The following is a 20,153-nucleotide window of genomic DNA, read 5'->3' as shown; positions in this document are numbered from 1 at the left end:
GAAGAAGAAGAAGAAGAAGAAGAAGAAGAAGAAGAAGAAGAAGAAGAGGAGGAGGAGGAGGATGAGGAGGAGGAGGAAGAGGAGGAGGAGAGGACTTTTCCTCCCCTCTTTCGCCCTCGCGCCCGGGGCACCCCGTGCGTCGACGCAACGTCCTTGGAACTTTGTACATTCTCTTCGCCTTTAGGAGTAATCGAAAAAAAGAATAAAAAAACAATCAATGATCCTCGCCCAGCTCAATCGCCTGATTCTCCTCCTTAGGCGTCTTCTCCCTCTTTGCAAAGAAAGAAGAAGCAAAGGTTACTGAAAAAAAAAATTCCGTCTACTGGTGCACGACTCCGCCGCCGCCGCAGCGGGTATTGCGCAGAAGCTGCAAACATCCCGTCTGCTTCTATGGTGTTTTTTGCATATCTGCTTTCTCATTTGGTTTTGATGGAAACTTTTTTCTTTTTGAATCCTGTTGGGAGGAGAAAAAAAAGAAAGAAAAAAAAGGCGCCTCGCATTTTGCAGTATATATATATATGAGCTGATGCTGTCTATCATCGATTGCATACCTTCTGTACACCTCTGCGTGTGGTCGCGGGACGAAACAATTTGGAATCTTGGAAACCATCCAAAGCAGCAGTGGCTGAGGTGTTTCGTCAAGCCAAAAAAAGGAAACGATGAAGCGATGTACTTCTTCTCGATTCCCATAGCGCTATTGTGATCGCAAACTGTTGCATGTGACTATATTGAATTACTTTGTGCGCATGACGTGCTGCTTCATATATAAAACGTTTTTGCCTGCCATCCCGGTCCTTGCCGAAAAGCCAATTTTTTTTTTCAATCCGTCTTGGTCGGATCGGTTACTTGGAGGACCCTTCCCTGCTCATAAAACTAGACGGACTCATTCTCGTAATCGTACAGAAATTTCCAGGGTAGAAAGATGGAGGAAAGACGGGAAACGATTTCGATGTGCAGGGCAAGACTGAAGTGCAGATCCTGAGGGTTAGGTTCGGAGACGGTTACAAGTAGCGAAATTAACCACAGCCTTTCAGGACAACGCCTTGACGGCCCCTGAATATGTGGATGAACGCAATGATGCGGCCGTCACCACTCAAACTCACCCTGCGCCTTGTGGAAGACGTACTCCTTTTTTCCCGTGGTCAGGATGCCGTCTTTGAGGGTGCACTTCCACTATAACATGCATTAGAATGGGAAATGTAGGCATGAACACGTAGATTTAGAAAGCACCGACCTTGTTCTTTACGCGCTGCACCTTGTCGTACGTACACAGGATGGTTTCACCCATTGGCCCCTCCGCTCCCTCTTCATCATCCACGTTGTCCAGTTCGTCGTCCGAATCATCAAGGTCGGAGTTGATCGCATCTTCGTCGGCATCTATTTGCCGTCTGATGTCATCTTTGCTATCCTCGTCATCAGGGCCATCGAAGCGCCCTAGGCTAGGAGGAATGGAGATCCTCGGCGCAACGCGCAACGCCGAAGAAGCGTTGGAGTGCTTTTTGCTCCTTCGAGATTGCTCTGACGCGGGAAGTAGTAGCCCGCTCTCCTCAAGCGCTACTGACTGTTGAAGATAGTCGCGCAGCTGGTGATCAGCCGCAGCCCGGTCTTGTTCACTAAAGGCATGGCGCTCAGCTACAGCCGCTTTCCAATCTGCGAGAGCGTCATCGCCAGCACCATCCGTTTGAGCAGTGCTCAAGGGAGGCTGCTGCTGAGGGAACTGCGCCTGTCCGGGACGTGGCGGCAGCTGGATGTGTGTAGGTCGCTGCTGGCCGCCAGCCATTTGCATCTGGCGAGCCTGGCCAGCTTGGATCGAAGCATTGGCCTGGCTGCCAAACTGCTGCCTCAACATGGCATCGGCACGCTGCTGTGCGTACTGAGGATTGAGGCTACTGTAGGGCGGCTGTTGCTGGTAGCTCTGATTTCCCTCGAACTGCACACCTTGTTCCTGCTTGATTGGAGTACCCTCAGTGGGCTGAGCCGAGCGCTGAACAGGCGCGCTGCTGTTGGGCTGCTCCGGCTTCACATTTGAGGGCACTGTAGGAGGATTGGCGATCTGCTGAGGGGGGGGAGCTGGGTCCCACGGGCATTGGGCGATCCCAAGCTTGGAAATGTTCTTCTGCCACGTCTAGTTCCAACAACAAAACCGTCAGCCAAAACGTGTTCACCAGAAGCAAAGCAGCGGAGTGCAAAGGCAGCAGCAAGAAACCGAACAAGGCTGATGTCATGTGACGTGGTAGTGGTGACCGAAGGGGACTAGCGCGGAGGGGAAATTGGCCGGGGGCTTGGGGTATAAAGCAAGGTCTCAAATAGAGACGGACCCGCCTCACAAGCCAGAGCGACAAAGGCCGAACCCCGCCCCCGTTTTGGCTGTCGCCCCAACACCGCGCAGGTTGCTGACATCTGCCGAACCAGGTTCCTCCTCGCCCCGTCCCAATTTTCGGCCACGTCTAACCTGTATTTCTTGTTCGAAAGATGACATTATAGACTGAGTGACCGTTCGTACGGAACGGTAGATGAAAGCGGTTAAGACGGCCGGAGAAGCGACCGCACGCAAACTGCGAAGATTGTGCCTTACCTGCTTCAGCTCTTGCAGCGTCTCCTGATCCAGCCCGGCGGCCTCAAAGTCATCCTTGGACTCTGCGATGATGCGGTCGATGATGGTGGCGTACACGCTGCCCTACAGTAGAAGTTAACCATCGTCAGCCGCCTTGTACGAGGAGCCTGTTCCGAGGTTACTGCATTTTGCCAAGAAAAGCATGAACGTACAATCGCTTGGTTAGACATGGTCGCGGCAGTGATAAAGGACACGACCCCTTATGGGCGCCGTCAGTTGCAACGGCTGTTGATGCTTGCGACGGGTTGCGAAGATGGCGACTCTGACCACCGACTGGCGCCCGCAGGTGATGAAAGGTGACGGTTCTTGCCGCCCACGGGGCCGTAGGACCCAGCGTCGCTCGCCGTTAGATGGCTCTCTACAATGCGCCCTATCCTTATTCGCAAGGCTTGCACCGGCCCAAGTCCGTATAGTGTCGATAGGGGGGTTGCTGGCGTTCGGCTTTTGGCGTGCGTGTAGTTGTTCTAGTGCAGTATCAGGCAGCGCCGACGAAAAGCGATCACCCCCAGTTTCTGCCTCGTTGCCTAAATCACGTGAGCCATTTTTGCCTGAAGTCTTCTAGCCCAGTAAGTCCACTTTCGTCTTTTTACACCCTGAAATGTGAACCATTTATTGGCGTTTGGTGACACTTTTTCTCCTGTCTGGATATTCGTAGCTAGCCATTTTCATTGCGGTATGCGTATTCAGTCATCTGTGCGGACTATGTGAATTGTGTACTCGCGAACTTGCCATGTGCTTCCCCTTATTTTGACAGTTATTTTCGCAGTAGCAACGCGGGTTCTCAAAACTTGGTACGATCTTGTACAGATTGATCAATCTAAATGACTCGAGTGCATCTCCTGCACCTAGTTTTCTAGGGCCGGTGTAGATGGCTACGATTCCATTCCCGCACGCCGACAAAATGTTGGTCTAATACCATATTTTTCTCCGAAAGTGTTCATAATCCTTTCACTCTTGACTGAATCCTGGAAGTACAAAGTACGGTGTGTAACAAATATAGTCGTCTCAGCCACAGCCACCTTGAGCAGCTATAGAAACAAACACGTAAAGTTCATTTATCATCTCTTAAATTTCTGGGTTCCTAAAACCTATCGTGGGTATCTTGGTTGTAAATGGAGTCAGGGCTATAGAGGTAGAGGCAGACAGAGATTGAGAGAGAGAGCGCCGTTAAAGAATGGTGCAAGAGGTTCGCTATCCGCTCGTAGACATGCTTTTCTGTAGTGAGTTGGGCTGCGCACTGCCTCCCGTACCCGACTTTTGTTGCTGTCGTTTCTTTTCTTTCTTCGCCCATCGCACTAGAAATAACGACGATTTGTCAGTAGAGCACTAGAGCAGTTGAGTGAAGGAATAAAGAGCGTAGGTACTTACGTCCACAAGCGTTACAGAGCGTCTTCGGGCCGTTCGGTCCTTTCCTCCACTCCGGCGAGTCCAAAGTTCCGCAATCCGTGCAGACGTACTCGTCTGCAACCTTGTTCTTCTTTTTGCGGTCCACATTGACTCTGCTCTCCCGATCTGCTAGAATTGCAATGCCGGCATCGCCACGTATCAAGGCTGGGCTTGGGGCACCTGTGCTTATTCCTTGAGAACGTTCCCCATCGCGATACCGCAGTCCTGTGAGCATTTCAATCGTCTCAATGTGTGTCGCCCCTTCGTATCGTGCCATCTTGTCGTTGATACTATCTGGCCGGGCACTTGCAAGGGCCTCGTTAAGATTCTGTCTCGTAAGGGCGTTGCTGGAAGGAATGGGACGTGCGGGAGGTGGCATGCCATCATGCTGGATATTGCTAGAGTTCAAGTCGAACCCATCGGTTCGTAGACTCTCCGACACGGTGGTGCCGTCCTGTTCTTGGCTGCGCCAGGCAGACTCTTGCTCTGCTTCTTCCTCTTGCTCTTCTTTCTTTAGTTCAGCTATACGCTTCAAGAGCCGCTCATTTTCAATCTTGTGCTCAAGAAAGGAATCCAACAATGCTGCATTCTTAGTAGGGTATGGCCTTGACATCAGGAAATAGCCTCGACAATATGGGGCTCCTCCTCTTCCGCTCGTGAAGGCAAAGGCGTCTGAGCTGTGGTGCGGGTGGCCGAAAGCCTCGAAGATCTTGTAAGTGTCATCGAAACTCCTCAGACGATAGAAAAAGCGCATCTGGTTACCGCTTGCGATCGACTCGTTGAACTCGCGAATGAACATACTCTTGTCATCCTGGTGTATGAAGTCTCCAAGGAACTTGCCCAGCAGAGCGTATGATTCGTATCCCATCAACGACTTGGAACTGGGGCTGACGTGCTGGATGCGTCCGTCTGCGCTGAGGACCATCATCACATCCCTCAGTTCCTCGAGCACCAACTTCGACCAGTTCCGCCGCTTGGTAAATTCAGTGAGAGTGCTACCCGCGTTGGCGCCACCACCCATAGTTTGAAACCCAAAGCCAGTGGGCACAGGGCCGGCGCCAACGTTCGTCATCTGGCTCTGACCGCCCATTGTTCCCGAGGAAAGCGAAGCATTAGGAGCAGTAAGGGCTGAAGACTGATCGGAAAGAGAAGTGACGGCGCCGGGAAGATGTGGGAAGGCCTTTACAGCCCCCGAGGGATCGGTGACGGGCTGCGACCCTAGGTCGGCCATGTCAAGGTCCATTTGGTTGGTCATAGCCAGCGGTGCGACCGGCGACTGGGACATGACATTGGAAAATGGCAGCCCCGGCATCTGTTTGCAGCTTGCATTAGTCGAAGTCCAGCTCTGAGTATCGTGCTCGATGCAAAGCGACGGGCTGCAGGTATTGCGATCGCCCAACATTCAGTGGGGGCAAAAGGTATTCAGGAATTGCAGAATGTGAACAACATTACTGGGGACGGGGAGGGGCGATGGGGATTGACGGCTAGAACGCACTGCAGCTGCCAGAGGCAGGCCCTGTTGACCAGTGGGATACATGCAGTGCCCTGGACGGGTTTCCCACTCGATGGGCGGACCGAAACTCTCAGGATACGGGATGGAGATCGCGATCTCGAGGGCAGGATGTCGTTCCTGGGCCAGCAGAACCGGTCTTAGCGCATATCGTACGACGCGCGAACGAGGTGCAGGTTGCAGGTGTGATCCAGCGCTTTCGCCAGGCTTGGCGTCCGTCATACGTGCCGGCTGTAGAACCGGCCACCGCCGGGCTTTAACCGACAATCCGGAGCTCGCCCAGATTGGGAAAAGTCGTCAGCCTTGCTGGTCTCTCCATCAGCAGAGCATGAGCTGCCGCATGTGGACGAACGTTGATTCTTCAGACTGAAAAGCGCACGAAGGACAAAGCCGTGGCTCGTGGGGCATGAGTTTGGGCCTTCCAGCAGCCGTGCGTATGGACCAGGCATCGCGAAACCAACGCTACAGTGTGTGCAGAAAGCAAACCGTGAGCCTGTGATGAGCACATTGCTTGCTGATGGCGAAAAGGCGTCGATGCACGAACGCTATCATTTGTCTCCCATCCAGGACGCATGCCGCTCTATGTTTTGTTGAATCCAGCTTGCGATGTGCGTGCAAATAGGTTGAAGAGTCCTGCAACACTTCGCCAGACGACGACAGAGGATTGGAGTTGGAAAATGAAGACATGCCAGGGAGCATAAATCTCTACGCTGGACTTGCACATACCACCGCTTCGATTCAACTCTGCTGGATAATGAAGAAAGAATGCGCGTAGCAGAGTAATCACGTGACATCGCCAAATCGGGGAACATGGCAGATATGGCGTTGTATCTGCAGCTGGCCAAGTGTCTTGCGGAGCCCAAGAGCAGCTGCCCGGTATCAGAACCCACCAAGGCCCAGCAGTTCCTCGTATTTACCCGAAATGCTACCCATGCCCTCGTACATGATACCTCGAGTCTGTTCAGAGCTGTCTCTCGGGCAGTTGGACAGTGCTCGCGTGAGGTGGCCGACAGCCTCGACACAGACCTGCCTGGCAGGTCAAGGGCCTGAAATACGTTTGAGCGTCCCATCGCATCTTGAAGCAGAGTCGGGCAAGGCACATCAACGGGCCTGTCAAGCCGGCAAGCGTTGGAAAGTAGGCTGAAGTGCTGCTGCGGTCACTTGGTTGCAGCTTGCAGGACCCTGTGTCCTTACGCAACAGGGTTTAGCGCAAAGTCAGGCAGCGGCCTCGCCCTCTCGACTCACTAACCAACCATCCGGCGACAAGCTGCGCCGTGTTCGACCACCGTCGTACGCTTCATCTTTCTGTCACTTCTGCCTGTTCCTGAGCAGAGCGGGCCCGAGACGACTTATCTCACCGTCTGTGAACTTGCTCTATCGTCAGATCGTGACTTGTAGTCACAGCCTAAGCTCGCCGAACGCCCGCCATAAAGGGCTTGCCGTCCCCACGGACCGCATACACCTTCACTTGGACCGCAGGCACCTTCAGCTTGCGTCTCTCCTCTTGCAAAAGGGTCTCTCTTGTCTTGCACACACACTCGTCAGCCAGCTTCTTAACGAAATTTAGGCGCTACGTAAGTGTGCGGTCGCACGTCTCGCAACCGTCAGGATGCCTACCGTAATGCCCCCCATGCCCAACAAAGAGGACTCTCAGGCAACATGGAAGTACCTCGAGGTTGGCGTGGAGAAGATCATGATGGAGCTGCAGGAGGGCATGGATATGAAAACCTACATGGGCTTGTACACTGCCATCCATAACTTCTGCACGGCGCAAAAGGGTGTTTCCTCCGGAGGCTTTTCCTCACACAACAGAGGCGGAGGTATGTCAAACCAGCCCCAGATCATGAATTTCGCCATTCCAGTCCAGCCTAACACATCGCGTCAAGCTCATCTCCTCGGCGAGGACCTCTACAACCACCTGATCGCTTACCTACAGAACCACCTGCACAGCGTGCAGGCCAAGTCGACCGGGCACATGGATGAGGCGCTTCTCAAATTCTACATCAAGGAATGGAAGCGGTACACCACGGCTGCCACGTACAACAACCACTTGTTTCGGTACTTGAACCGCCACTGGGTGAAACGGGAGATGGACGAGGGCAAGAAGAACATCTACGACATCTATACTCTGCACCTAGTAAGATGGAAGGAGGACATGTTCATGGCCACCCACGAAAATGTGATGACTGCCGTGCTTCGACTTGTCGAACGACAACGCAATGGTGAGACGATCGAGCAAGGGCAGATCAAGTCTGTGGTCGATTCGTTTGTTTCTCTTGGTCTAGATGACTCGGACTCCACCAAACGTACCCTTGACGTGTATAAACAGTACTTTGAGCAACCATTCCTAGAAGCAACCAAGGCCTACTACGCCCGAGAGTCTAAGCAGTTCTTGGCAGAGAATTCGGTCGTGGAGTACATGAAGAAGGCCGAGGAACGATTGGACGAAGAGAAGCAGCGCGTTGAGATGTATCTGCTTAGTGAGATCCTCGGCCCGCTCAACCGCACGTGTGAAGAGGCATTGATCAAGGAGCATTCGCTCATTCTACGGGAAGAGTTCCAGGCTTTGCTCGATAATGACCGCGTTGAAGATCTCGGTCGCATGTATAAGCTTCTGTCACGAATACCGGAAGGTCTCGATCCGCTTCGCGCCCGCTTCGAGACGCACGTCCGCAAGTGCGGTCTTGCGGCGGTTGAGAGGATTGCCGTGGACGGCGATGACCTGGACCCCAAGGTCTACGTACAAGCTCTATTGGAAGTTCATACCAAGTACCAGGATCTAGTGAATACTGCCTTTGCGGGGGAGTCTGAGTTCGTACGATCTCTTGACAATGCCTGTAGAGAGTTTGTAAACCGCAACAAGGTTTGCAAGACCGGTTCGTCGCGATCTCCAGAACTACTTGCCAAATATGCCGATCGTCTCCTCAAAAAGTCCGATCGCACCATGTCCGAGGAAGATGACATGGACAAGTCGCAAGTGGAAATTATGACCATATTCAAGTACATCGAGGATAAGGACGTGTTCCAGACATTCTATTCGCGAAACCTTGCTAAGCGCCTTGTCAACACAATATCCGCTTCAGATGACGCCGAGACAAGCATGATCTCGCGTCTGAAGGAGGCCTGCGGCTTCGAGTACACGAACAAGCTTCAGCGCATGTTCCAAGACATTCAGACGTCGAAAGATCTCAATGCTTCCTACAAGGACTGGTGCAACAAGACCTTTGATGAGGCTGAAATCAAGGGTTTCGTCGATGCATCTTACCACATCCTTGGAACTGGTTTCTGGCCTCTCAACCCCCCGGCAACTCCGTTTATTCCACCAGAGGTTCTTCAGAAGACAATGGAGCGTTTCTCCATGTTCTACAATGAGAAGCATCAAGGTCGCAAGCTCAACTGGCTGTGGCAGCTGTCCAAGGGTGAGATCAGAGCGAATTATACCAAGTCTGCGCAGAAGATTCCGCACACATTCCTTGTCTCCACCTATCAGATGGCTATACTTCTTGCCTTCAACGACGGTGATACACAAAGCTATCAACAACTTGCCGAAGTCACCAAACTGAACAAGGAAACTCTTGACCCATGCATCGGTGTCTTCCTGAAAGCTAAGGTGTTGACAGCCTCGGACGACCAGAACGCGCCAACGACGACATTCACACTAAACCCGGGCTTTAAAAATAAGAAGCTGAAGGTCAACTTGAATATCGGGATCAAGTCCGAAAAGAAGGCTGAAGTTGAAGAGACACACAAGACCATTGAGGAGGATCGCAAGATGTTGATTCAGTCCGCTATCGTACGTATCATGAAATCGCGGAAGCGCATGAAGCACACACTTCTCGTTACCGAGACCATCCAGCTTATCAAGAGCCGGTTCACTCCAAAGGTCGGAGACATTAAGAAGTGTATTGACATGCTTATTGAGAAGGAATATCTGGAGCGCTTAGAGGCTGATGAGATGGGATATGTGGCCTAAATACTGACACGAACGGAATTGACTTCACCACGAGCCCAACCGCTCGTTCATCACCATGCCTATGCCTTACCCGTTCGCTATTTACTGGGTACGAAAAATCCTTGTCCCAGCCCATAGGCGTGAGGGATATCCGCTTTTCATTTTGCGCGGTGGGGCATTGACGCTGTCGTTCTACTATATAACGATCATAGTTGTTGGGAACGGGACGAATTGGAACGGGAGGGAAGTGGTAGGCGCACGTATGCATATTAGTTGGACCAGGGTTTCATCATCATCGATAGATCATGAGTAGACAAACAAAATTTTGTTTTCTGCTGTTTTGACGTGGTGCATTCTTTTTTCCTCAACTCATTCACTATGCACAGTTTAGGCTTGCATGTATGGAACCGCTGACTTACGTCTTAAGCCTTTCCGTTTCTCCTCCTCCAGAACGCATCTTACGTTCCATCCAAATGAGATTCTCATGTCAGACGCCTGTACGCTCAAAAACAGGCCGCTAACCTGAAACAGCCCCGGGGGCTCGCATAGTCTAGTGACCAGAAAACGGATTCTGGTCGGCATGGAGGTCTACAAGAGAAAAAATGAAGAAAAAAAAAAAGAAAAAAAAAAGGAAGCATGGCATGTTTGGCACTGGAAACTCTTCTGGACGTGCGCAAAGATGTCGAATATGTGGATAAGCACCCGCGAACCTTGCAGCTTGACAGTGCCGGACCTCGCCCGTGAAGAATACGACAGGACAGGGCGAACTTCACGCATCCGGACGCGGCTGCCGAATCCCAGTGTGCTTGGGTGGTTAGCGGATGTTCTGCGTCTTCTCTTGCTCGAGCGTGCTCAGCGGAGCTGGCCTGACGTCGTGATTCCTGCGTGATACCTGCTCTGCTCATCGCGCAGAGGGGGTTTTTACAAGGACGCTGGATCTTGCTTCTCGACCATGGCGCCCGTGTTTCGAAATGTGTTCGTGTCGGCGTGGAAACCGTAGGGGACAGCACCTACCTTTTGCGTACGCGCCAGCGGCTCGGGCAACGACATATTCTACTTCGGTCGAGCCGCAGTTTGGAATTCGGGCCCTTGGACAAAGTTGATTAGACATGACGATGTCTGGCTTGCCTGGTTGACAAACTGCACGACCCACGGTTTTGGCCAGCGGGATGCGTTGCGGACATGCACGTGAACGCAACAGCTGTAGATACTCACGCAGGCAAGTCACCGGGCGATCATGGGGCGGACTGGACATGATGGTGGCAAAACATGTAGAAGGTCAAAAATACATCACCGTGAAAGCACGGCTCGTGAACGAGCTGTGTCACGATTCGTCGATAGAGAACCGCTGCGGATCATTCGTCTCGCAGCGTTATGATATAAAGAATTTCCAATCTGTTTCGAGAAAGACCGCCCTTTGTCACAATCATCTTTGTCGTGCTCATCACGACGGGAGTGTAAGAGAACCAAGAAAATAAATGAAAAAAAAAAGAAAGAACTCGTGCTGACTTGCTTGACACCGCCGTAGCTCAGTCCGAGTCGCTGCTGCTCGATGAGCTGCCGCCCCGGCTTCTGTGCTTCTTGTGGTGCTTCTTGTGCTTTCCGTGCTCGTACAAGCCGCCCAGAGCAGCTGCGGACCCGGCGTATCCCGCATAGCTGCTGCCACTGTGGTGCGAGGAGCCGCCGTGATGAGAGGAGCCGCCGTGATGGGACGAGCCGCCATGATGGGAGTAATAGTCCTCTTCGTGGTGCTTCTTCTTCCTGCTCAAAAGATAGACGTGTCAGCGTGCTGGACAAGTCCGGACAGCCAAAAAAAGAATGTGAAAAAAAATTGTGGACACGGAGACGTACTTCTTGTCGCCACCGATCATGTTCGCGACAATGGCACCGCCGATGGCTCCAAGGCCACCGTGACCGACCTGGTGTCCAAGCAGACCTCCCGCGGCGCCGCCGAGTAGGGTTTTTCCAAGGCCTCGCTCACCCTCTGCGGCACCCTCAGGTCCTGCAGCGCCTGGTGGCGGAGCTGCGTTGGGATCGCCATAGTGCTGGTTCGGTGGGGGAGCACCGTACGGGCCTTGTTGGTGCTGAGGTGGGTAGGGCGAGTGTCCTCCTTCGCGGTTGTGCTCGGCTCCGAACGGAGGAGGGACATGCTGCTGCTCGTAAGGGCCTGGTGGAGGTCCATAGTTCTGTGCCGGAGGTGGTCCCTGATTGTAGCCTTGATTGTAGCCGTGGCTATACGGATCGTGCTGCTGAGGAGGAGGAGGAGAACCACCGTATCCTTGGTTTGGGGGCGGATATGGACTGTGGCCTTGAGGAGGAGGCGCGCCGCCGTACTGGTCCCAGGCGCTCTGGGACTGCTGGCCGTACTGAGGCTGGCCGTAACCGCCTTGGTTATAACCGCCTCCGGGTTGTTGGCCGCCGTAGTATTCGTTACTGGCCATTCTGTGGGATAGATTTGCCAGAAGGAGGTGCAGGAGGAAGGGGACGAAGAGGAGCAGGGGTTGAGGAGTTTTGGTGGAAAAGGACTGAAGGAGACAAAGGTCGGGCTTAAATATGATGTTTCACACGCGCTGTCGTCTGTCCAGAATGGTCGGTCTCAGACTTGGGTGAGCTGCGCGTCGATCGCGCAAGAAGGGAGATCAAAGGATGGGTTCGGGATTACACGCGAAGCAACAGGCAACGAGGGGCGCGCTGCATGGTGGGGGAGAAGCTGAGCCAGACCCTGCATGTGGGAACAGCAAAAGGCAACACGGCGATGACCAGCGTCGGCATCACGCGCATCATCATTGGCCCCGGGCTGTTCAGCTCAGAATGACGATGCGTGGAAGGCTGAGTCCGAGTTGGATCGAGTTCAGATCATCATCAAAGCCCTTAAGCGGAGCATACTCGTGCTGTTGTGGCATGCGCTGACCCGTGTCCAATAACTCTCGCTTGCTTTCTTTGTTCTGAGGAAACGGGCATTCCAACGTGTCTTTATCAGTAAGACAACAGCGCATCACACTAAGCCGTCCACTGTCTCACCTGATCACGTCGTCAAGGTTCAGCAAAGCCCACGCTGTGACCTTATACGAGGTTGAGAGGCCATCTCCGAACATCTGTGGCGCATGGGTGCACCGCCACGCGAAGCCGGCGCCACACCTGCACCAGCATCGTGGGCTGCTCATAACGAACAGCTTGCACGCTGTCACTGTTCCTTGTACCTGCAAACACATACACCGCCGATTCCCGAGTCGCCAGTCCCTCTCGATACCTTGCATACGATCAGAATCAGTACGCGGGCCCGTCCTTGCGCGTCTGTCTTGCCATTCGCACCCAGATCCACCGCCCGCGGTTTTCTTGTCTTGGGTGCGCTCGCGCGCCTGCGCTCCCGCCATGGCTTCGAGTATGAATTGTTGTCTCCAATGCCTGCGTATGACGCACATGCATGCTAACCGTGATGTTTTCGTAGCCGACCAACTTCTCCAACGGGCTGCACAGGACGGAACGTGGGACTCGTACGTCTTTGCAAACTATCCTGTACGCCTTCAGCCGCTCGTGCTAACCATGCCGCTGCTAGAGACTTATGGCCCCGCGTTCTGGAAGACTTGCTTGAAAGGCTAGACAAGGTATGCTGCGTTGCTTACACAGTTCGTCGAATGAAGGTAGTGGCTGATGCGTCATCTTTTCCTACTACATAGATCGTCCTGACTGAATTCCCCATTCCCGTCCTTCCACGTGAACCTGCACCACAACAAACACTTTCTCAAGGTCAACTCGGCTCGCCCTCTGCAGCACGACCATCCAGTCAAGGGTCACAGGCGTCATCGAACAAAGAGAATGCCCCTGTAAAAACGAAATCGCCCGCACGAGCGTCATCGCCGACGCCGCAACCAGCGGCGGCATCTTCGTCCTCTCGACCGCCAGTACCATCTTTCTCGGAGGCGGACGACACCGAGAGCACATTACCCGCAGACTATCCTCCAGATCTGGCCGCGCTTCACAAAAGCATTAAAAGCAGTTTACGCAATGGGTTCCCACGCTACCCACCACACACGGTGCAGCGACTGGCGGAGTTGATTTTGTTTCCTAGGCGTCACTATCGATTTCTGCCTAGCTATCTTCACGCACTGGATCGCGTGGTCAATGTACAAAGCTCTACGCGATTGTTTCCTCTTCCGCAGGCGTCGCTGCCTATTTCGACTGGCGTGCTGAACGGGGCAAGTGCGGTTCCTGCTATCTCGAGGCATGCACCAGAGCTTGGAAGTGACGAGAGTCTGGGCGGGGCGCTTCTCACGCCCATACCGTGGCTGGTCAACAGAACCGAATCCCAACGCTCGACGGGCTCCTCGTCGGCAGGTTCGTCGGGTTCGCAAAATGACAGGGAATTGCAGACCAGCAGCACAGAAATGGTGGATGGTCCGAACGGTGCTGGCAGGATTGAGACAGTCAATGTGGTTAACGGCGTTATGACGACTGTCGCAAGCCAACCTGCGCTGGGACTGGGTGATGCTGGTCGAGACGCAGAGTCCACTGGTGCGGAAGAAGGAATGCGTGCTGATGGTGCCGTTACTCAGGGCGAGCTCCTCAGACAGGAGCAAGAAGCAGGCGTAGTTCCTTTGCAGCGTCGAGGACTACGCTTGACAGAAGAGGAGATGAGTGAGCTACCTGATGAAGAGAATTCGCGGGATGAGCAGAATGAGGACGAGCAGCCGCACGCGCGTGGCCCGGACATCATCGGCCACGAGGACATTGGACCCCAGGACCGCCCAATCGGTGGGGCTCTTGACCTGGAAGCCGCTGTGGGCAGGCGAGGGGCAAGGGAGACTAGCTTAGATCCCGAAGATGCGAGTCTGAGCGACGCTGGGGGAGGCCGCGAGGATGATATGAGAGATGCGGATGGAGATGGGGAGGACACATCTGGTGCCGCACCCCCTGTGGACGATATGGAGGCGGCGAGCGCTGATCTCGAGATAGCGAATGCGCATCCGGATTCTGAAGCGAAAATGCAGGACATATGAACTGCTGCAGCACACACGACTACCGCTCATATTTTGCATCCTTCAAACCTCGACCGCCGGTGGCCACTGAGTTGACTTCATTGGGCTAGTAATGCGATAACAGCAGTAGGTGGCTGACTCTGAAGCAGAGCCATCCACCCTTTCCATTTTGCGGAAGGGGGTCTTGGGCACATATTCATTTACTTGAACATCTGACAATTGCCATGAGCTGACTGCTATGAGGACGATAAGCAGTGTACGCACAACGCAACAACATGAGCCTACGACATGGAGTTTGGCGAGAGAAAATCTCGACAAAAGTCAAATGTCTCTTCAACAAAAGTCGAACTATAGGACTAATCTAGAGATGATCTAATGATGTGTTTTTTTTGTCAAACCTTTGCCTGTCTTGGAGCGGTTGTTGAAGGTGTACAGAATCTTCAGCATCGAAGATATTGAGTCCACAAGAGCTTGGAGCATCTCTCGAGCATCAGCGTTTACTCCGTCAAATGGATGGATCTGTAGCTAGCGGTCTACCAGCCGTTGCAAATTCACAGCTTGGCGCCTGGGTGGGGCACAATTGGTGGCGCCGCCACAAGACAACGGTCTGTGCTGGGTGTATACGAGCGATTTTCTTGGTGACCTCGGGCTCTTGGCAAAACAGCTTGACATGCCTTCCCGAAGTTGCTCGCAAGTATCTACCAAAAGGTGTATCCATTCGGCGATCAAGTAGATGTCATTTGCTGAGCATGTAGGCGACAATTTCTCGCCCTGGCAGATGATCTTTTCTAGGATCAAGAAGATCCGTGACCTCCAAGCCTTTGTATTCCAGCGTGCGATCATGGGCATCACATTGTCACGTTGCATTCGAATCCCACTGCTCGCGAACATTTTCACAGAGTTACTTTGGTACACGTACTTACGCTCACGTGTCCAGTTGGCGGGTACCTCGCTCCACTGAGCCACTTCACATGCTATTCTCCACATTCTGCAACAAAGTGCCGGGCCGAGGCAGGTACCAACTTTGGATTCGATGGAAGCATTTTTTTCCGCTAAAAACGATGAGCTTCGACGTTAGGCGTGATTTTTGCCCGTTATGCTGGCTCCGCATTATGCATGGATCACTCAGGGCAGTCAGTTTCCCCCGGACGATCCGCCTTGTTAGCGTCGGAGCAAAGAGCAGAACCCTGCACAACGTGCCAACCTCCATCCTCTCTCTTTCCGAACTTCCTGATCCAGGGATCGAGCTCTTGGTCAAGAAAAAAAAATACACCATTCATCCTACCCCCATCCCCCTCCAAAAATGATGTCAACTAGGCGCGGGGCCGGAGCTTGGACTGCGGGGGAGGCATGTGAACCTCCCTTGCTCTACGTATGGCTGTGAGCAGCCCTTCCAGCAACATGAGGATGCAAAAACAATTGAGGACGGTGATTTTTTTTTAAAAAAAAATAAACATTAATTCCTCTAATTGCCAGGTCCATATATGCTTGTAAAGACGCGAGTTAGCGTATGTATGTGTGGTTGTGTGTGTGTGATCTCCACCTATGACTCTCCAGCTCGGACGCTATCTGGAACGGATGTAGAGCATCATGGCATGAGCCTTCCCTGTGTTGTCTAGCTTGCACATCAACGGAACCTCTAGATGTTCCACGCAGGCCATTGAATCTCAGCACTTGGTGGATAACATTGATCCTCAAAGCGCAATGACGGCAATGGCTGCAACTATGGCCGCAAAAGATCCGCTCTCCAAGCCATTCGCTGCATTCGTTGCTTGCGGTGTCGTCGCCGCGGTTGCTGTTACCGATGACACTGATGGTGACGAAGCAAATGAAGACGCTGTGCTCGGAGTCGATGAAGCCTGCGCCGTCGCGAAGGAACCACTTGCGAATGATCCTGTTGCGGCAGTAGCGGCCGCGGTATATCCTGCCGCTGCTGTTGTTGTCACTGCGGCAAGCGAAGCTGACGCGCTACTCGTCGAAGTGGCTGAAGCAGCAGTTGAGCTTAGAGTTGTGCCCAAAACGCTCGCACAGTACGATTCTGCGGCGGGTACAACTTGGTCTGAAAGGAATTATGGTCAGATTGGGTTTTCCTGTCACTTTGGTATTTGCACTCACTCAGAGCCACGCCTGCACCACAATTGTTCAGCACACAGGTGAGAGCGGCAGTGTAGATGTCTTGGTAATTGGACGTCTCACAGAAGCATTTTGCATCGGTGACCGAGCAGGTCGTGGCGGAGGTGATCGCATTCTGTAAGCACGGCGCAGCACATGTTGGCAGAGACTGGAGAAAGTCCTGAGGCGAGGATTGAGGGAGCGCAGATGCTATCGTAGCAACGAAGGACAAAAGAGCCACAGAGAACTTCATTGTTTTGTCTCTTTTTCGACACACTCCTGAAACAACGGGAAGCTCCTGAGAGGATACAAAGGTAGGGGGAGTAGCTCGTCTGCTTCTGACCCAAATGTTGTCACCCTGCTCTTATTCGATAAGCTGGGTTCTGCACATACATCTCCATCTGCAAGAGCCTACCTCGGCTCTCTCGGGAAGACAGGGTTCGATGACGAGCAGCCAAATGGTTCAAGCGAGCTGTCTATGCAAGAGGATTCGCCAAGGCACCAACAGGTCCGGCTCGGTGCTTGTGCAATGCGGTGACACTGCGAACCCGAGTAAGTGACCGCTAATGCATCAATCGATGCGCACAGCATCTGGATCGTCGCTGGGGACTACCCAATATTTTTAAGCGCTATCGATAGAACACGTCTGGGCCTGCGCGTGACGTTGTTGGGAAAAGGTGGTGTACCTCAAAAGAGTATCCTGTGCCGGGTGGTTACCCGCGCTATTGAGCTTGTCTCCGGGGAAGACCCATAACCCTGCCACACACACCTTCTTCTTGGTGGCAATTGCGGACGATGCTGCTCAATTTTTCTCTCTAGACCGTAAAAAAATTTTTTTTGACAATTTTTACCGTTCGAGCACATGCAAACCGTGGAAGTTGTCCCTCGGAACAGGCTACGAATTTGTGGAACATAGCGAAGATCGCCAAAAAGAGAAAAGAAAACATTATTTCTTGATTATCAAAACGTATCTACAGTGATCTAGGGCGCTATTACTAGACAGGGTGCTTCTCAGGCTCAGCACTCGGAGCTTGTACCCGACCGTACAGCCATGCTGCAAACTTCATCGCTGGCTCGTCGAAAGCCCTCGTTGCTAAGCTCGACGCCCACAGCGTCACAGGCAGTATGATCATCTGTGCGAATAGAAAGTTTAGTTCCAGGCCAAAAGGACCCCATTTCGGTAGTCGAAGAATGCCTGCCCAGCTTGGGATATTGATGGCGTGATCCGCTCGAGCCCAGCCTACAGCGGCGTACATTCTGTCGCCAAAGGTCCATAGAATTGGGCCATGGACAAGATACAGCGCGTATGACACCTTGCCGATCCATTGGATGATGGGAAGCTGGAAGAAAGCCTTCAGCCATGGAATGCGTGGAATGGAAGCGACGACAAACATGCCGCCCCAAAATAGGTAGAATGACTTGGGCATGTACACTGCCGACGGCCTGAGGTAAGATAGATAATGCCAGCCCCATGCGTCACGCAAATTCTCAATTCCTAGGCCATATGCCGGGGCGCCTCCGAGATATAGTCCTACGACCAGCAATGTGTAAAATATAAGATCTTTCCACGGTCTGAGTCGCGTGATGAATCTGGGAAGTTGGTCTCGCTCGGCCATGATATCCAGATCCACCAAGAGCATGCCTCCGAGGAAGCATGACGCATACCAACCGTCGACCACGTACATGAAGTAATACATCAATCCTACGGTCAAACAGAGGCGAGCGTTGGCAGTGGCTCTCGCAAGAGCAAGCACTACTGTGTAGACAATGATTGAGCCTTTGAACTCGAGTGGGATGGTCCAAGCGTGGAAGTTGTAAAGCATCCAAGGCACCCCGCCCTGCTTGTAGACGAAGCTGAACTGTTTGAAGTCGTCGTACCATTTCCAGACTTCATCGATGTATCGTCGCTCCGGTTTCAAGTTTGTCTGCAGGTTTGGGTGGATGTACACGGCGGTCATGAAGAGGAATGTTGTCGCCGCGACGGGAATATAGAGGCGCAGCCACCGCCGGAACAGCGCGGAGCCCAGGTTGTCGCTAAGCTTCTCGAACTCGCCGTTGTGAACGAGCTTCAGCGGCTTCAACGTCAAGACGTAGCCCGAAATGACGAAGAAGATTGCGACCGAGAAGTGGCCCCCCCCAAAGAGCAGCCTGATGCCCGGAAGCTGCGCGAGGTAATGGCGACCTTCGTAGCCAAATGCATTTTCGAGGATCTTGTCTGCACCGAGAGAATCGTGTGCCCAAACCTCGTGGTGAAGAACATAAACCATCAGCGCAGCAAATCCCCGCAGTCCGTCGAGCCATGCCGTGGCTCGCAGTCGTTCGCTTTGTGATGTCGTGATCGATGAATACCATGTGCGAATTCGTCGAGTTGGAACATGTAAAATTTGACATAGCACATTGTAGCCAAGGATTAGGTACGGGCTAATTGGAACAGGACTTTTGACTCTTGCCGTCCATCGAGGCTTCTCGTCTAACAATGGCGAGCCCGGTGGAGTCAGGATAGAGCCCATGATCAAAGGACGAGGACTCGAAGATTTTCAAAATCAGGCGGTATTGCGGCAGGAAATTTCTTTAGCTGGCTCGCGACCAGAGATGAGGACGAAACGTTCTTGTCGAACGGCAGTTTCGCCGAATTAACGAGTCTGAACAGCTTGACACTAGCCAGTCGTGACCATGCCCACAAGTTGCAACCGCCATGTAAGCGACCCGCTATGTAGGTTCCGCGTTACGATAGTTTTGACATTCCACATCATGCATGCGCAGATCGGAACGAAGCAGACCGAACATGGCTCGGATCATTGTTTGCTCAAAGACATGTGATGCGGGAGCAAAAATCCGGGGGATGGGAAGTGGGCGGACAGTGCGGGACCAATGCTGTGGAGTAGTCGATTTTACAAGCAATTGCGGCCGCTGATATCAATGACGCTCGAACGGGCGGTACACGAACCGGAGAAGTGTCCGGATAGAGCTTGGTGTCTTCGGCGGGAACTAAAATGTAGTGGCACTTTGACCGTATGCACGAACCCCCTGTTACAACCCGATCCTGCTATCCAGGCCCGCCAATCGATCTTCAGTGAATCACCCGCTGATCTTCGCGAGGTAAGGCGTTCTATTGGCGTTCTCGGCTGGTAACTCTGAAATGCTACGGTGGGAAAAAAGCGCTTTACCAAGTTTTGCACAATGCTGAAGTTAGGACAGGCTCCGAGACACATGAGACTGGCGAGGAACTGGGCATTGTGAGATTGTTGTTGTCCATATGTCTGTGTGGCTAGTCGAGGATGTAAAATACAAACCTCGCGTATTTTACTGGGTGCATCGGGTCGGGAAGCCAAGTCCGAAGAGCATGTGGACGACGTGTTGCGCCGCGGTCAATACGTAGCAGCGATCACGACTATCGCAGACGGTGATCCGGGCCTGGCAGATGCGGGCGCCAATCGGTTGGTTCATCATCGGCGGCCAGTGCACAATCAGGACATAGTAGGCCCATGTTGAGTGATCTGCGTATACGGATGCAACGGATTCAGTAGATTCAATATCGCTAGGAGGGGTATTCTAGCATAGCGGTGAAGCTATATGCAAGGGAGAAGCAGCACGTCTCGACTC

At 52.9% G+C, this 20,153-nt stretch overlaps 7 protein-coding genes across 7 annotated transcripts; 3 read left to right on the top strand and 4 right to left on the bottom strand.

Annotated features, from left to right (window-relative positions):
• Positions 1-473: 473 nt before the first annotated feature.
• On the bottom strand, positions 474-3,078 carry PV09_00510 (uncharacterized protein). Its single transcript, XM_016353258.1, has 4 exons — positions 2,767-3,078; positions 2,576-2,677; positions 1,235-2,125; positions 474-1,173 (listed from the first exon to the last, which is right to left on the bottom strand). The coding sequence occupies exons 1-4, from the start codon at positions 2,782-2,784 to the stop codon at positions 1,087-1,089; spliced, it is 1,098 nt and encodes a 365-aa protein (XP_016218411.1). The 5' UTR covers positions 2,785-3,078; the 3' UTR covers positions 474-1,086.
• PV09_00509 (uncharacterized protein) lies at positions 3,060-5,732 on the bottom strand (the record flags this gene model as incomplete). The annotated part of the gene is made up of 3 exons (XM_016353257.1): positions 3,060-3,909; positions 3,983-5,312; positions 5,496-5,732. The coding sequence occupies 3 exons, from the start codon at positions 5,730-5,732 to the stop codon at positions 3,806-3,808; spliced, it is 1,671 nt and encodes a 556-aa protein (XP_016218410.1). The 3' UTR covers positions 3,060-3,805.
• A 1,036-nt stretch (positions 5,733-6,768) lies between these two features.
• On the top strand, positions 6,769-9,800 carry PV09_00508 (uncharacterized protein). The gene is made up of 2 exons (XM_016353256.1): positions 6,769-7,330; positions 7,397-9,800. The coding sequence occupies exons 1-2, from the start codon at positions 7,120-7,122 to the stop codon at positions 9,481-9,483; spliced, it is 2,298 nt and encodes a 765-aa protein (XP_016218409.1). The 5' UTR covers positions 6,769-7,119; the 3' UTR covers positions 9,484-9,800.
• Positions 9,801-10,716: 916 nt separating this feature from the next.
• PV09_00507 (uncharacterized protein) lies at positions 10,717-12,302 on the bottom strand. Its single transcript, XM_016353255.1, has 2 exons — positions 11,314-12,302; positions 10,717-11,223 (listed from the first exon to the last, which is right to left on the bottom strand). Exons 1-2 carry the CDS (start codon positions 11,901-11,903, stop codon positions 10,992-10,994), a joined length of 822 nt encoding a protein of 273 aa, XP_016218408.1. The 5' UTR covers positions 11,904-12,302; the 3' UTR covers positions 10,717-10,991.
• Positions 12,303-12,834: 532 nt separating this feature from the next.
• PV09_00506 (uncharacterized protein) lies at positions 12,835-14,459 on the top strand (the record flags this gene model as incomplete). Its single annotated transcript, XM_016353254.1, has 4 exons — positions 12,835-12,844; positions 12,911-12,956; positions 13,019-13,067; positions 13,140-14,459. The coding sequence occupies 4 exons, from the start codon at positions 12,835-12,837 to the stop codon at positions 14,457-14,459; spliced, it is 1,425 nt and encodes a 474-aa protein (XP_016218407.1).
• Positions 14,460-16,151: 1,692 nt separating this feature from the next.
• On the top strand, positions 16,152-16,692 carry PV09_00505 (uncharacterized protein; the record flags this gene model as incomplete). Its single annotated transcript, XM_016353253.1, has 2 exons — positions 16,152-16,512; positions 16,592-16,692. 2 exons carry the CDS (start codon positions 16,152-16,154, stop codon positions 16,690-16,692), a joined length of 462 nt encoding a protein of 153 aa, XP_016218406.1.
• A 792-nt stretch (positions 16,693-17,484) lies between these two features.
• On the bottom strand, positions 17,485-19,281 carry PV09_00504 (uncharacterized protein). Its single transcript, XM_016353252.1, has one exon. It carries the CDS (start codon positions 19,058-19,060, stop codon positions 17,546-17,548), a length of 1,515 nt encoding a protein of 504 aa, XP_016218405.1. The 5' UTR covers positions 19,061-19,281; the 3' UTR covers positions 17,485-17,545.
• Positions 19,282-20,153: the final 872 nt, after the last annotated feature.

Source organism: Verruconis gallopava, assembly GCF_000836295.1.
Source record: "Verruconis gallopava strain CBS 43764 unplaced genomic scaffold supercont1.2, whole genome shotgun sequence".
NCBI lineage: Eukaryota > Fungi > Ascomycota > Dothideomycetes > Venturiales > Sympoventuriaceae > Verruconis > Verruconis gallopava.
The sequence above is the reverse complement of the archived record's forward strand: the minus strand, read 5'-3'. Positions and strand labels throughout refer to the sequence as shown.

Bases quoted from the DNA above. Each gene is read 5' to 3' on its own strand.
- PV09_00510 (XM_016353258.1), bottom strand. The intron at 2,126-2,575 runs GTAAGGCACAAT...TGTTGGAACTAG, and splicing joins CGCTGCAAGAGCTGAAGCAG to ACGTGGCAGAAGAACATTTC. The intron at 1,174-1,234 runs GTCGGTGCTTTC...TGCATGTTATAG, and splicing joins TGCAGCGCGTAAAGAACAAG to TGGAAGTGCACCCTCAAAGA.
- PV09_00508 (XM_016353256.1), top strand. From the start codon at position 7,120: ATGCCTACCGTAATGCCCCCCATGCCCAACAAAGAGGACTCTCAGGCA. The intron at 7,331-7,396 runs GTATGTCAAACC...CATCGCGTCAAG, and splicing joins CTCACACAACAGAGGCGGAG to CTCATCTCCTCGGCGAGGAC.
- PV09_00507 (XM_016353255.1), bottom strand. From the start codon at position 11,903: ATGGCCAGTAACGAATACTACGGCGGCCAACAACCCGGAGGCGGTTAT. The intron at 11,224-11,313 runs GTACGTCTCCGT...TCTTTTGAGCAG, and splicing joins ATGATCGGTGGCGACAAGAA to GAAGAAGAAGCACCACGAAG.
- PV09_00504 (XM_016353252.1), bottom strand. From the start codon at position 19,060: ATGGGCTCTATCCTGACTCCACCGGGCTCGCCATTGTTAGACGAGAAG.